Raw genomic sequence first — 13,489 nt, 5'->3', positions numbered from 1 at the left:
GAGATTGTGCGTTTCATTGAAGTTGGTAGTTTGTGCTTCCCTATGTAGCCAGAAGCAGAGGTTGTCCCAGAGACAGGACTTCCCAAGCCTGGTAGGCAGGATTGAACATGTTTCAGAGGAGACTGCCTTCCTCCATAGAGGAAGTGACCCAGATCGCTAGCAGTAGATGGATCCCATCTGTAACCTCTTGTGTTAATCTATGGAGTCTGGGAGGGTGAGGAGATAGAATGTCATCATCTCAATACATGAGTGCAAATGTGCAGCATTCCCACAGGCAGGCTTCCACTGAGGCTAGGGAACAAGAAAACAAGGCATAAAGCAGAAGCCCATTTTCCAACAGTACAGATGCTTCTCTGCACTTGGCTATAAAGATGTCTTTGCTCTTCACCAAATCTCCAAAAAGGTTAGACAGTGGCTGTGTTTGAGAAGCACTGGGAAAAGGCTCAAAGTGAGCTGTTTTGCCAGTATTTATTGATACTGTTAAATGGTATGAAACATGCTGGCCAGTGAGGTTGGAGGCAAGAAAGTTTGCTCATGCTTGTTTCTCAACAGAAGCACAGAAATATTAAAGAGTAAATACTTGTACAATTTTATGTCAGCATGTTCTTGTGCAGTTGTGTAACTGTTTTTCCATGAACCAGCTTTTTGCTAAAAAAACCCTTACCATACACTGTCAGTAAGTTGCTGATTTAAACACCTTATCTGTAGAAGAATCTTTGCTTGACACATGTGCCGAGGAACTTTCTAAACCAAGGAAAGATACTTGGTTTACAGGCTACATACTACTGCCATCGAGATGATGCACATCTTGCTGGTTATAGTCATAACCTTTTAGTGGTCACTATAAAATAATTGCCTGTTCTGAGAAGTTGTGTTTTGGTGATTTATCATGAACCGTCTTATTTTGATGCTACAGTATATGCGTGGTAATCTGCCTAGAATTCATCAAAGGGATGGAAGGTCTATCTCCTGTTTGTAAAACCACAGCGTAGGAGATCCTGAAAAGTTAGTCCTAAAATGGATGCACCATTTATCAATGCATACTCCATGTTAGGTCTGTGGCAAAAGCAAGAATCCAAACCCTCTGCAGCTCTGCCTGAGAACTGACTCCTCTGATACTGTTATGCTGCCCTCAAAATGGAAATGCAAGGGGACACCCAGAAGCGTTACTATTGAACTTGATCAGATGTTCATGTTTGGTGCTAGTGGAGGCAGGACTTCATGGTGAACATACTTCTAAATTATCTTTAACACTTTTAAACAAAATAAATAATCCAAATTATAAATATTTTTAGCTCCAGCTTAGGTGTGACCTGTCAAAGACAGAACTGTGGATGGCATTCTCTAGGGTGAGGTGTCCCTGCCCATGGCAGGGGGGTTGGAACTAGGTGATCTTAAGGCCCTTTCCAACCCTAACTATTCAGTGATTCTATTATTGTGAAAGACAGAGACAAAGTTCATATAAAAAAGGGGTTTAAAATCAATATTTCCTTGAAAAGTTTTGGCAATTGCAAATAAGATGAAAGTACTGGTTTGTTGATTATTAATCAGTGTTTATTTTTAAAGCCACATATGTGTCCAGTTGCCTTCAAATTCACAGAGTAAAGGTACATCATGCAAATTCATATATAAAAAAATCTTTTCAACTTATAGTTGTAACATATATTAAAAGCCTGTCTTTCTACATGGTTTCAATGGGCCTGATTTTCATTCTAACAATTTTGAGGGAATAGTCAGAGGCTCTAAATGGCAGCCAGACCACACCATTTTCGATCTCATAAGGAACATTGTACCTGGGGTCATAGTGGCCCCCCAGGTAGTAAATGCCATTGAGGTTGGCTGCCTGGCAGCTGTTGTACCACCAGCCACCCCCGTACATCTCTGCACAGCTCTCCTCCCAGCGGTCCTGGTCCCGGTCAAAGGTGCTAAACCGCATCTGGGCATGGGATGTGTATTCAGTGCCATCTTCCATCCAGCCCTCTATCAGTGCATCCCCAGCAGTCCCCTCATAGGAGGACACGGCAAGGGCATACCCTTCTGCTTCAGATCCTACCTGTATGATATACTCTGCATACTCAGCATTTCCATCCCAGTCCTCTAACTCTACCCGAAGGAGAGTGTCGTTCTGAGTCAGCAAGTGTATGTTTTCATTGCCCAGCCAGAACTCTCCTTGCCCTTTGCCATCCACGCTGCCGAAACCTCTCTTGTAGTCTTGCCAGGTCCGGTTAAAATTCACTGATCCATCCATTCTCTGTTGGATCAATAGCCATCCTCCCAAAGTTGTCTCTTGGTCGCAATAAACAGACAAAACCTTATTCGATCCCGCTGGCTTGATTTTGAAAATGCCACTTTTGGCACCAAAAGTGTGTTTCTGGCGGATATCATCACAGTCTAAAAAAAAAAGTTGATCTGGTTTGACAGGAGTTATCAGCAAAATTTAATAAAAGGTTCAGAGGAATCCAAGTACCAATAGTTCTGAGGAAAACTGTTAAACGTGTCTTGAAATACACTATGTATAGGGACAGGCAACATTAAAAAGGATTCAGAAAAGAAAACTACATACATCTTAAATTGTGAATTGTCTACGTAATACCCGAATATCAATGAACTATTTTTTTTGTTTCCAAGGTGGCAATAAATGGACACAGTGTTCACATTTTAACATCACACTGTCTGAAACCAATGTGTCAGTTTGGTTATTGATGGAGTTTGGCTCCACTACCTCAATTAACTACTTCTGTGATGCCTGTGTACCTTTCCCAGTGCTGGCTCTCCTTTGCTTCTTTCCTGATGGTCTGATGCTGCGTGCCTGAAAGTCTGGGGTATCCTCTGCACTCTGATCATGTTGCACCCCACCTAGCTCCTCAGTTATTTCACGGGTCTTTAGTGATTTGGTTTCATAAGTGGAGCCTCCCTTGTTGAAACTAGAAGAGGCGCTGGTCACTACAGTCTTGGAGTGACTTGCACTGCCAGATGGGAATCCAGATGGCTGAAGGTGAAGTCCTCCAAAGTCATCTTCTTCCTCCTCTCCTAAGTCTGTAAATTTGCCTTTCCCCCCATAAGTCCCTGAATGACTGGATACTCCAGTACCTAAGTGACTACTGCCTGTACCAGTTGTGTGGCTGCTAGATGAAACGCTGCTTGATCCACCAAAGTGCTTACTAGCAGTGGATGCAGAGTCAGGAGTAAAAAAGGACTCTAGCTCAGGGAATAACCTCTCTAGCTTGTGGAAACCATCTGTCCCACCAACATGGTACATGCTCCCTTCCTCTCTAACATTTCCTGCCCCTGGCAAATAGGAGCAGTCTGAGCCATCAGAAGAAACTGTTTTTTCAACTACTTCTTCTCTAGGGCCATCGGGGCCAGTGACAACTCTTTTGGTGGTAGTTTTGGTGCACCTACGGACAGTGGAGGAGGTTTTGTCTCCCAGACTAATAGTTTCTCTCCCGTGAGCAGGAGTAACTAATTTGCTGGTGTGTGAAGGTCCATCCCCCCTTGATTCTGCCGCGAGATACACGCTGTCGCCTCGGGAGGGCTTTGTGTCTGTTTCTGATCTTTCTAATACCACTTGCATCTGCTTGATGTTATTAATTATGTTCAGAGCTTGCATTTCTGGCAGAGGCTTATGCTTAAAATGCTCAGGAACATTTGAGTCCTTAATTGGCCTCATTTTCAGCGTGCTCAAGGTGGTTGTTTGAAGCTCTGGGTGCAAGTTGATGGAGTTGGCTTGGGTAAGCTGCTTCTGGATATTGTCATAGCTTTCTTTGTCCACCTGGTAATCAAAACTTCTCTCACAGGTTCCTTTGCAAGCTCGTATCTTAATATCAATGTCCACCTATGTAAACAGAGAGAAATAATTTGGTTAGGGACCTTTCGTGACTTTCTTAAGCAAGTGTATTCTTTAATTGGACTGGAGGAAAAGTGAGAGATCCTGGCACCTCCCACCTACAGCAGAGCTTTTCCAAAGCTCAGCTTTGAAATCATCCCTGGCTTAATTTCCAATAAATACAACACATGCAATAGCACAGTGCACGTGAGCTCCACGGAGAAGTATATTGTAGCACGTTCCCAATGTCTGCTCCATTTATTCTTGGTTCATAGGGGTGTCTTACTGGGTCTGGAGGGAGTGCTGTAGACCTGGGCAACTCCCTGGGGACCAGGGCAGAAATGAGTCCTCCAAGGAGAGGGAAAGACACTGGGCTTGTCCCAGAGCCTGTCATGGCCCTGCTGTGAGGCCTGCCATGCTAAGGCTACCACTGCTTTCCTAGATGATCCAAAAGATGGATCTCTGATCTGGGGATCAAAACAGGCTTTTGAGCAAACCCACTGTTTGTGCCAGGACTTTTGCTTTCATTACTGTCAAAAGGATTGGCTGCAGCTTGGGAACATGGGCTTTAGTGCCAGCACTGGCTTGGGCAGCAGTGGCAGCACTAGGGAAGGACAGAGTACACCCCTCTCATCCTAGCTGCTCAGAAACTCCTTATAGGAGGAGAAACACCTCATGCAGAGCCAGTTATCAGTAGATATCTTTGGTACATGTCTGAGAAGTGAGAAATGGGACCAGGAGTCCTCCTGAGCTCATACTCGTTCCCACACCTAGCTGCACGAAAAGCAACTCATTTGGGGATTTGCTTCAGCAAATCAGGTCCTGTGAGAGTTCATCAAGTTTTCTTCTAGAGGGGGCACTGCTCACCATGTACAGTGTAATGGATAGACCCTCTTTCTGTAGCTAAGCCCTAGAAAAAATGGAAACTACATAGCAGCTACCCACCTCCAAGCGCTTCATCTCTGTCACCTGCTCCTGGATGCTGCTCTGCAAAGCTTTAATTCTGTTTAATTGAGTGACAACCCTCTGCTTTAATGTCACAATTCTCTGTCTCAGTTCTCCTGATACGCGACCATAATCATCATCAATCTCTGAAACAGAAATGCCTCACAGTCAGCTATGTACGTGTGATTTTCTTTCCTAAAAGGGTAGGGGTTTTTAAAATAAGTAATTAAAACATGTAATTAAGCACATATTTCTCACAGTACTCGACAGGTAAAAAAAGTACATTACTTGTTACTAGTTAGCAGTTAGGAGTCTTAATTACTATGTTTATTCTGGGTCTTGTTCATAAGGTCCAGTGCAGCATATCCTTTCCAACCCTAACAATTCTATGATTCTACGATATATTTTCACTACATATTGCTTATGCACAAAAAAATAGTAATTCAGCAATGGATAATAAAACTGGGTGCAAGATACTCACTCTGAGCACTGTCCAGGTTTGGTTTCAGTACATTTACAGTTTCCACAACTATCCGATTTGATTTTTTATAGTTGTTTTGATTTTCTGAGAGCAGCTTCCTGATTTTGTCTATTCTGTGACTATAATCCTGGTCTGTTTCATCGATCAGTCCTTGCATTCTGCAGCCTGATGGACATTTTGTACCCTAAAATCAGAAGATGGAAATAATTGTGTTAAAATCTTCAAGAGTAAACTTTTTTAGCATTATATTTCAGACTTCTGGCCAACACTGAAAACACATAAAAAATAAAAAAATAATAATAATAAAAAAAAAGTTTGGGTGAGATTCTGCAAGTTTTCTTCAGATGTCCATTTTTATATATATGTATGTATTTCCCAAAGGGCTGCTGTAAGAAATCTGTTGTCCGGTTTGAGCAGGGATGTTAGAGGCCAACTTATTTAAGCAAAATTTTCCTCGGAAAATCTTAATGTTCTTACAGACATTAATTAATTAATTAATTAATTAATCTCTTAGCCAAGATTTCATCAAATAAATGTAGCATAGAGGTGGGCTAAGACATATGAGGCAGGAGAGAGACAAATGAACAGTTTACACACAAAGACATCCAGTCGATAATTATGTACCTTTTACTGAACTTTTTGTCATCTGACGTCCTAAAAAGTAAGTACTGAAGAGAAAGTTATTTTTAGCTATTTATTTTCTTTGTCACACATCTTTCTGGTGCCTTTCTCTTACCAACTACAAAAGTGGCAATATCAAAATTATTTAAAAAAAAATCCTTATTTTTTTCTAGGTATGACCTTCTTTTATTTCATCTTTCTTTTCTAGACTTACATTCTCTTCTGATTTTACACCCTGGCAAACTTCCACCTCTTTCTTTCTCCTAATTATTTCCTTCCTTGCTTTCCTGCAGGAGATCTCTCCAGGCTGCCCTGACATGAAGTATTACCCATCCTCCCTAAGACCCAAGCCCCAACTGCGTGCTGGCTGCATGGCACCCATCATAGCAGTCCAGCTGAGGTCCATGAGCACTCTACTGATAGGTCCCTTTTTCGCCCCCAGAGCTCATTGCTCACCCAGTCATCATCTGCACAGATGGGCCAGTTCTTCTCATACTGGCAGGCAGACTGGGACATGTGCTCCACAATCCTGGGACCACGTACTCCTCCACCCTCCTTTTCAAAGGTACTTTCTCCATCTTGTGCCTGCCAGGAGGAAAAAGGGCAAAAGCAAAACCAAGATTAACTAAACAGCTGCCAAGAGAACAGAAACACAATGTTGATGTCCTCAGACACTCAGTGCCATAGCTGACGTGTGGCAGTTACAGCCATCTGGCTGTTACTGGTTACTGAGCAGTGCCCTTGCACTGTTTTATTCCTGACATTTCTTGGAAGATACAATTTTGTTGTTTTTTTTTTTTTTTGTCAGAATAAAGCTTTTCATCTCTTAAAATTATTGCTGCTATGTAGAGAGCTGGTGATGCTCAAGATATATTATAGCAATGTAATTCCATAAAAATCTTTTGTTCCGTGTGTAAATATAAAATTAACTTGAAATCAGATTGAAACTGGTTAAGTTAAAGCAAATACTTAAAAAATCCTATGTTCTATTTTCACTTGCTGCAATAGTGTTAAATTTGTGTTTTCATTCTACCACCTTCAGTCTACACAAAACTGGCTTAAATATATATACTTATATATGTATATATATATGAAGAGTGTTTTCCCATTAGTGTTTCTGATTTTAATTACAGTTGCTACATGTAAGCCTGTAGCCATGTTTTGCCTGGCATAAAGAGCAAGAAAGCTAGTAACATTGTAATAAAAACAGTAAGGTCACTGATGGGTGGATTCCACTGTGCTAATGGAAAGAAGAGAAATAAATATACTGAGATCTTCAAACCTGAGGAGAAGGGCATCTATACAAGGTAATTCTAAGCCAAATCAATGTAAGGATTTCTACTGTGTTACTTATATATGTTATATATAGTTACATTATATTGTTGTTAAGCCCTGGGAAACTGGAATGTCATTATTAAAATTGGTAGATTCACTCTGGTTTGATTAATCCTGAGGATCTGGCCTTTTAAAAATAACAAAAAAACCCTTTGCTTTTAGGTAGTTTGTGCCCCTTCAGCATTGACAGCTGCAGTATGACTGCTTCTGTTTTGTCCCATCAGCTTTCTATAATTTCTGTCATTTGTTAAAATATGCATATTCTTCAAAACACAGTCATAAAGAGAAATGTGAAGAATCTAACATAAAGTTATGGCCTGAGACCTCAATAAGAAAAACAAGCTTATATTAACATAGCTGAAAATCAAGTCTGTTTCCTTATCTAAAAATTGTTTCTTACTTAGCCCTAGTTTAACCTGATATTGCTGCTACAGGAATCCTGGGATTTTAATGTGCATTTTATAATAAAGGTATTGCATATCATTTGTACATGTAAAACCCTGCTGGAGTACCATCCAAATGAGAGCAGAATTCACCCTAACAAACATGAAAATTCCTGGCTGGCTGGAGCCACAGGCATCCACAGACTTACAGCATTACCTATGAATCTATAAATTCAAATTAATATATATGCTGCTCGTGAATCCAGGCAGACTCAGTAAAACCAAATTAAACAAAACTAGAGAGAGCTGGATGCTCAAGAACTATTGATGAAAGTCCAGCAGTGAAATGGTTGCGGTAGGCTTGTGCATATGGGTGTGCATTGACTTTTACAAACTAGATGACAGTCAAAATTTATCTATCTAATAGACACTCTTCAAAACAGAAAGATATGAAAAGAATCAAATTCATACCCAGGCTAAGCAGAGGCACAGCAACACACAGAGGATCCTCATTGATATCATCTTCAGGAGAAGAGCAAGCAGAACTTTAACTGAAAGGATACTCTTCCCCCATCTCTGGGTGCAATTTAAACCTTAGTGTGAAGCTGAGATTAATCATTATGCTCCCTTCTGTTTGGAGACAAAACATGCCAGATATCCCCCTCCCCCTTAGGTGATTACTTAAGGCATGTTGCACAAGTTTGGGCTGTTATTTGCTCCAGATAAGTTTGTACAACACCAACATGTGGACAACATCATGTATTCCAGGAAAATAAAAATCTGTTTAAAGCTTGGTTTCTCATAAATGGACGTTCAACTTAGATGTACACAGGACCTAGTGAGATCCAGCAATGCTTACCTCCTGGAAGACACACACTGTGCAATGGGAACTTAGGCAGCATAATCAAAGAGCTACTGTTTGAAACAGGAAGTCATTGGTTTGCCCTTTCTCTGTGACTGTGTTCCACTGCTGTGAAATTCATCAACCTTTCCAAGGCAAGTACTGGTCTAAGAAAGTTTATCTGTGACCACGTGGTCACCAACTGAAATTAATTCCTGAGGAGGCCAGAGCGCAATTTACAACAGTTTTTACAGCTAGACCTTAGTGGTATTTGTATGATGCATGATGTGTTTATGCTGTCTCTTACACAAATGGCATATTATAACTTTGTATCAAGTAAGATTCGTTTGAAATGAACACAAATTTATGAAGAGTACCACAGTAGAGTGGTACATGAAAATGTCCCAGAACAGATGTTAAGCATAATAAAATATTCCTGAAGAGTCATGCCTTCTGAAATGTTTGCATAATGGGTATAGTTTGTATGGGGTAACTGATGATAATAATGTGAGCTCTATAACTAGCCTTACTGTTACTGGGGAATGACGCACATGGCTGTCAGACACTTGATAGATGCTGCCCATCTCAAAAGTTGCCACCATAGTGATTAGGAATAAGCAAGAAAATCTTTGCTTAGAGCACATGTTGACCTCATGAGTCAAAAGAACAAAATTCTCTCTTGGCTTTTTAAAACAACATGACATTCGAAAAACTCATCATGTACAGGCTGCAACATCTTACCATGTTCTACTTTAGAGAGATGTGAATGGGACCCTTTGTTTCCTCCCAGTTCTGGCCTTGTATTTCATGCTTCTCTTATCTAGGAAGACCCTCTTAAATCGAACATATACCAATATCAGAGAACCATAGAATGGTTTGGGTTGGAAGGGACCTTAAAGATCACCTAGTTCCAAACCCGCTGCCATGGCCAGGGATTCCTTCCACTAGACCAGGTTGCTCAAAGCTCCATTCAGCCTGGCCTTGAACACTGCCAAAGATGGGGCATCCACAACTTTTTTGGGTAAATTGTGCCAATGTCTCATCACATTTTTGTGATGAAGAATTTTTTCTTAATGTATAATCTAAATCTACCCAAGTCTTATTCTCAGGTAGCAGAAGAGCTCATTAAGATGGTGCTAAATTGATTAACACACCACCAAGACCTGGTTTTGCATGACAAAGTGTTTCTATTATATTTAAGGCTTAGTCTTATTTTATATGTGCACATTCTGAAACAAGACATTTTGTTCATATAAATTCTCTGCAACGTGCTCTGTAAAGTCTTCTGTTGAATCTCAGTGCTAGTAATCCCACTGCTAGTGCAGTGCTAGTAATGCTGTGATTCAACAGACTTCTATTTCAGCAACAAGACAGCCCAAACAACTTCAGCAAGAAATGTCCAAACAGACCACATATTACCTTTGCTCAGTTTGAAGATCAGCCAGCCGTTGCTGTGTTCTTTGGTCAATAAATGTCCATAAGGCAGCTCCTAAACTCAAAGCAGATAATCAATATTCTTACACACCAAAACCCTCAGCTACTAACTTCAGCTGGAGCAAAATTGATCTTGCTTCCCCACTCCAAGTCCTACACAGTTTTGTTCATTATGTTGCAGCAATTCTGTGGAAGACTTATTAAAAGCTTATCAAACAATAAAATGCTTGAAGGAGGAAAAGACAGCAAGCAGCTGCTCAGAGCTGTACATTCTTTTCATTGTATGATGATGCCCTGCAGACTGTTTAAAGCTTCACATATTTTCCTATAGTGCTCATCACTCAGCTATCGCAGTGCTTTACCTGAGTGTCTTGCTTCTGATCTCACAGGAACTGAGGGATGAGGGCAGGAATAGCACCTGAATTTGCAGGGTATCAGCTGTAAGTAAGACACAACTATGCCCCACCTGGTTTTATTCCCTACCTGCATTACAACCTATGCAACAATGAAAGCATCCTTCATAATTCAGATGTGATGTGACATGGCACCTTAGTTCTGGCTTCTCTCACTTTGGAAGAGCTTGACTTTGTGATCTTCAATAATGTCTGAACATTATTTTGGTAATTTAATAGGACTTAAAAATCGATAGTAGTCAGAGCACACCAAGCAGAAGATTTTCTGCCTTTCCAACTGTGCTTACAGAGGATGCAACAATTTGCTAGGTGGTGACCCAGATACCAGCTACCAGTGTAAAACTGGACACGGCACAAAGCATGTGCCAGGCCTCCACAAACCCTGATGGAGGACAAAGCTCTCTGGTGACCTTCAAATGTAGAAAACTAGAGCGCTGGTCCAAGTAAAACTTGGCCACCATGGCTAAAAGGACTGGAAAAAGCTGATAACCAACCATTACCATTAGGTAAACTAAGTGGTGTTTTCTGCTTCATGTGAAGGGGTTTCTGGGTGAAGCTGAGGTGAAGGAGGATCTCCTCAGAATTTCCAGTTGAGGACTGAATCTGGGCCTGACCTTCAGCCTGTACCTTTGCTTTCCTGTTGCAATCATCCAATCACTTCTCTCTGTGTTTGTTTGAAAGGCTAAAGGCCAAGAGCTAGATAAACTTTGGATTTAACTTTAATTCACCGTCAAAGGACAGACTTCAGCTGCCCTGCTCTTGGCAGGTTGCCACAGTAATAGCTGGGAATCTGGGATTTAACTCTGGCTTGTGTACCCTAGGTGTGAGCCAGCCCTTGTTTGCCCAGCACTGCCTCTGTCTCCTGTACTACCGTAAGTCCTCACCATCAGTTCCCAAACACTGACTTCTCCTCCTCTTGCCTGCTCATTCACATCCCTCCTCTAGATACCTTTCCTTAGATTCCAGTCTTCTTCAGCTCCAGCTCTCAGCTCCACCTTCTCTTCATATGTTCCTCATACTAAACTCTTTTAAATTTGTCACTAGCCAGTCCCAGCATCTGGTCCCACATTGTCTCCATGCGATGTCCCAAAGACTGAGGAACCCAGCAAGTCCTCCAGTCCATCCACCTTACTTGCTTTTTTCTACCTCTACCCTTTCCTCATCCACTTTCTTCTGTTTTGTGCTACAGTGGTCTTTGGAAGAGTGACTGCAAGCATTGAGGTGTGAGAGAAAGGCAAACTCATCATAGCCACCAAATCCTATAATGAACTTTGATAGACTCAGAGCAGGGCAGGCTTGGCCAAAACCACACAACTTTCACTGTAGATAATATAGTGTCGTGGTTTTAACCCAACCAGACAGCTTGTTACCCACTCCCCCCCCCTGTTTCTTGCCCTCCCCTTACTCCTGGAGGGACAGAGAGGAGAATCAGAAAGAATGCAACTCCCACGGGTTGAGATAAGAACAGTTTAGTAACTAAGGTATAACACAAATCACTACTGCTACCACCAATGATAGTAATGATAAAGGAAATAACAAGGGAAGAGAATACAACACCTCATCACCAGCCGACCTATAACTCGCCCCCCCCAGCCTGACCAAGCACCGACCGATACCTCCTCCAACCCTGCAGTCCCCTCAGCCCTTCCGGCCAACTCCCAGTTACCTCCTGGGCATGACGTGCTATGGTATGGAATACCTCTTTGGTCAGTTTGGGTCAGGTGTCCTGTCTCTGCTTCCTCCCGGCTCCCCTCCTCCCTGGCAGCGCATGAGGCCCACAAAGTCCTTGGCCAAACCAAACCATCATTGTTTTTCAGCTCTGTTCCCAGCTGAAAGTCAAAACACAGCCCTGCACCAGCTACCAAGAAAGAGAAAAATGACTGCCACTGCTAAACCCAGGACATATAGCTAATAGTTTGAGGATCATGTATGATAAAGACTGATTTAGAAAAGAGAAATATGACCTCCCAGTATAGAATCATAGAATCACCTAGGTTGGAAAAGACCTTTTAAGATCATCAAGTCCAACCATTACCCCAGGTCTGCAAAGACCACCACTAAACCATGTCACTGAGGGCCTCATCTGCATGGTTTTCAAACACTTCCAGGGATGGTGATTCCACCACTACTACAAAATAAGGGCTGAAATATATTTTCTTGCAAAAAAATAATACCCAGAGTATTATTCTCTAAGAGTCCGAAGAAACATGAGATCTTTTCAGGCCTTTTTCTGATAGCTAGATGGTTGGAAACAGTAGAAAGAAGTGCCAAAAGGCATGAGTGTTTCCAGTCTTCTTTCAGGACCCAGAGAATGTAACTGCAGACTGGGATCCTGCAGACTCCCTGATGAACTCTGGCAGAGAACTTTTTCAAGTTCTTGGATTTAATAGCTCTGACCCTCCTGACCACCGGAGCAGATGGTCCTCTCCAAAGAGGTTAAAATGAGTTGTAAAAGCTTAGGACACCAACCAACAAATCAACTAGAAGAATAAGGCAATCTTAGTTCTGGTGAGCAACCTACAAAATGCCAGCTCACACCACTGAAATGTGTGCAGACACAGCAAATTCTCATCTAATAAATCAATGTGTCTGGAAGCTAATCAGGAGAGGCCAATCACAGTTCAGACCTAACGTAGTGTGGATAGAGAAGTCAAAGCAATGAAGGGGAAAGGAGTCTTTTATAATTCCATGTTGCAAACATGTAGATAAGAACTTTAATGTCATGTCATAGGTGGTATAAACTGAAACAGAAAGTGGAAGGGACTTGGGCAATGCCACTCAAGTGGCTGTTTGCAGAACCAGGATCAGACAGGACTTGCCAATCCCCAGCTCATATCTTTCCCCCAGGCCTCTCTACACATACTGCTTCAGCTACAAGGAACCATGGGAAAGGCCTCACAGCACAAAATGGTGAGAAATACTGCTTTGCTTTGTGAGGAATTAGATGTCAAGGCTGGTGGTGAGCCGGCAGCATGGCTGGTTGCATGGGTGCAATATTGCTGTGCAAATATTGTGTTCAGTAGTATGGAGGGGTTGTCCCTCATCCCAAACAGTTGTTAACCCCATGCTGACCCTATGTTACACAAGGGCTTCTACTCACCTACTCCTGGGAAACCTGTCTTCCTCTTAGATTTTGGCTCAAGGGTGAAACTTCACCAAGTCAAAACAACCTCAGTAAAAATTACATGGGAACAGAAATCTATCATGCTA

General features: G+C 41.8%; 1 protein-coding gene across 1 annotated transcript; it reads right to left on the bottom strand.

The window, feature by feature from the left end:
- Window positions 1-1,532: 1,532 nt before the first annotated feature.
- Window positions 1,533-8,210, bottom strand: FGA (fibrinogen alpha chain). Its single transcript, XM_061374292.1, has 6 exons — window positions 8,063-8,210; window positions 6,330-6,458; window positions 5,253-5,436; window positions 4,772-4,917; window positions 2,755-3,835; window positions 1,533-2,391 (listed from the first exon to the last, which is right to left on the bottom strand). The coding sequence occupies exons 1-6, from the start codon at window positions 8,111-8,113 to the stop codon at window positions 1,682-1,684; spliced, it is 2,301 nt and encodes a 766-aa protein (XP_061230276.1). The 5' UTR covers window positions 8,114-8,210; the 3' UTR covers window positions 1,533-1,681.
- Window positions 8,211-13,489: the final 5,279 nt, after the last annotated feature.

Source organism: Neopsephotus bourkii, unplaced genomic scaffold (genome assembly GCF_033783945.1).
Source record: "Neopsephotus bourkii isolate Nb327-2 ecotype Australia unplaced genomic scaffold, CSIRO-AGI_Nbou_v1 NB_168, whole genome shotgun sequence".
Lineage (NCBI taxonomy): Eukaryota > Metazoa > Chordata > Aves > Psittaciformes > Psittacidae > Neopsephotus > Neopsephotus bourkii.
Note: the sequence above shows the minus strand (reverse complement) of the source record. Positions and strands in the feature narration are given on the sequence as shown.

Bases quoted from the DNA above. Each gene is read 5' to 3' on its own strand.
- FGA (XM_061374292.1), bottom strand. From the start codon at position 8,113: ATGATATCAATGAGGATCCTCTGTGTGTTGCTGTGCCTCTGCTTAGCC. The intron at 5,437-6,329 runs GTGAGCAATGAG...TTCTGATTTTAG, and splicing joins TCTGTGCAGATGATGACTGG to GGTACAAAATGTCCATCAGG. The intron at 4,918-5,252 runs GTGAGTATCTTG...TTTCTGTTTCAG, and splicing joins AAACCTGGACAGTGCTCAGA to AGATTGATGATGATTATGGT.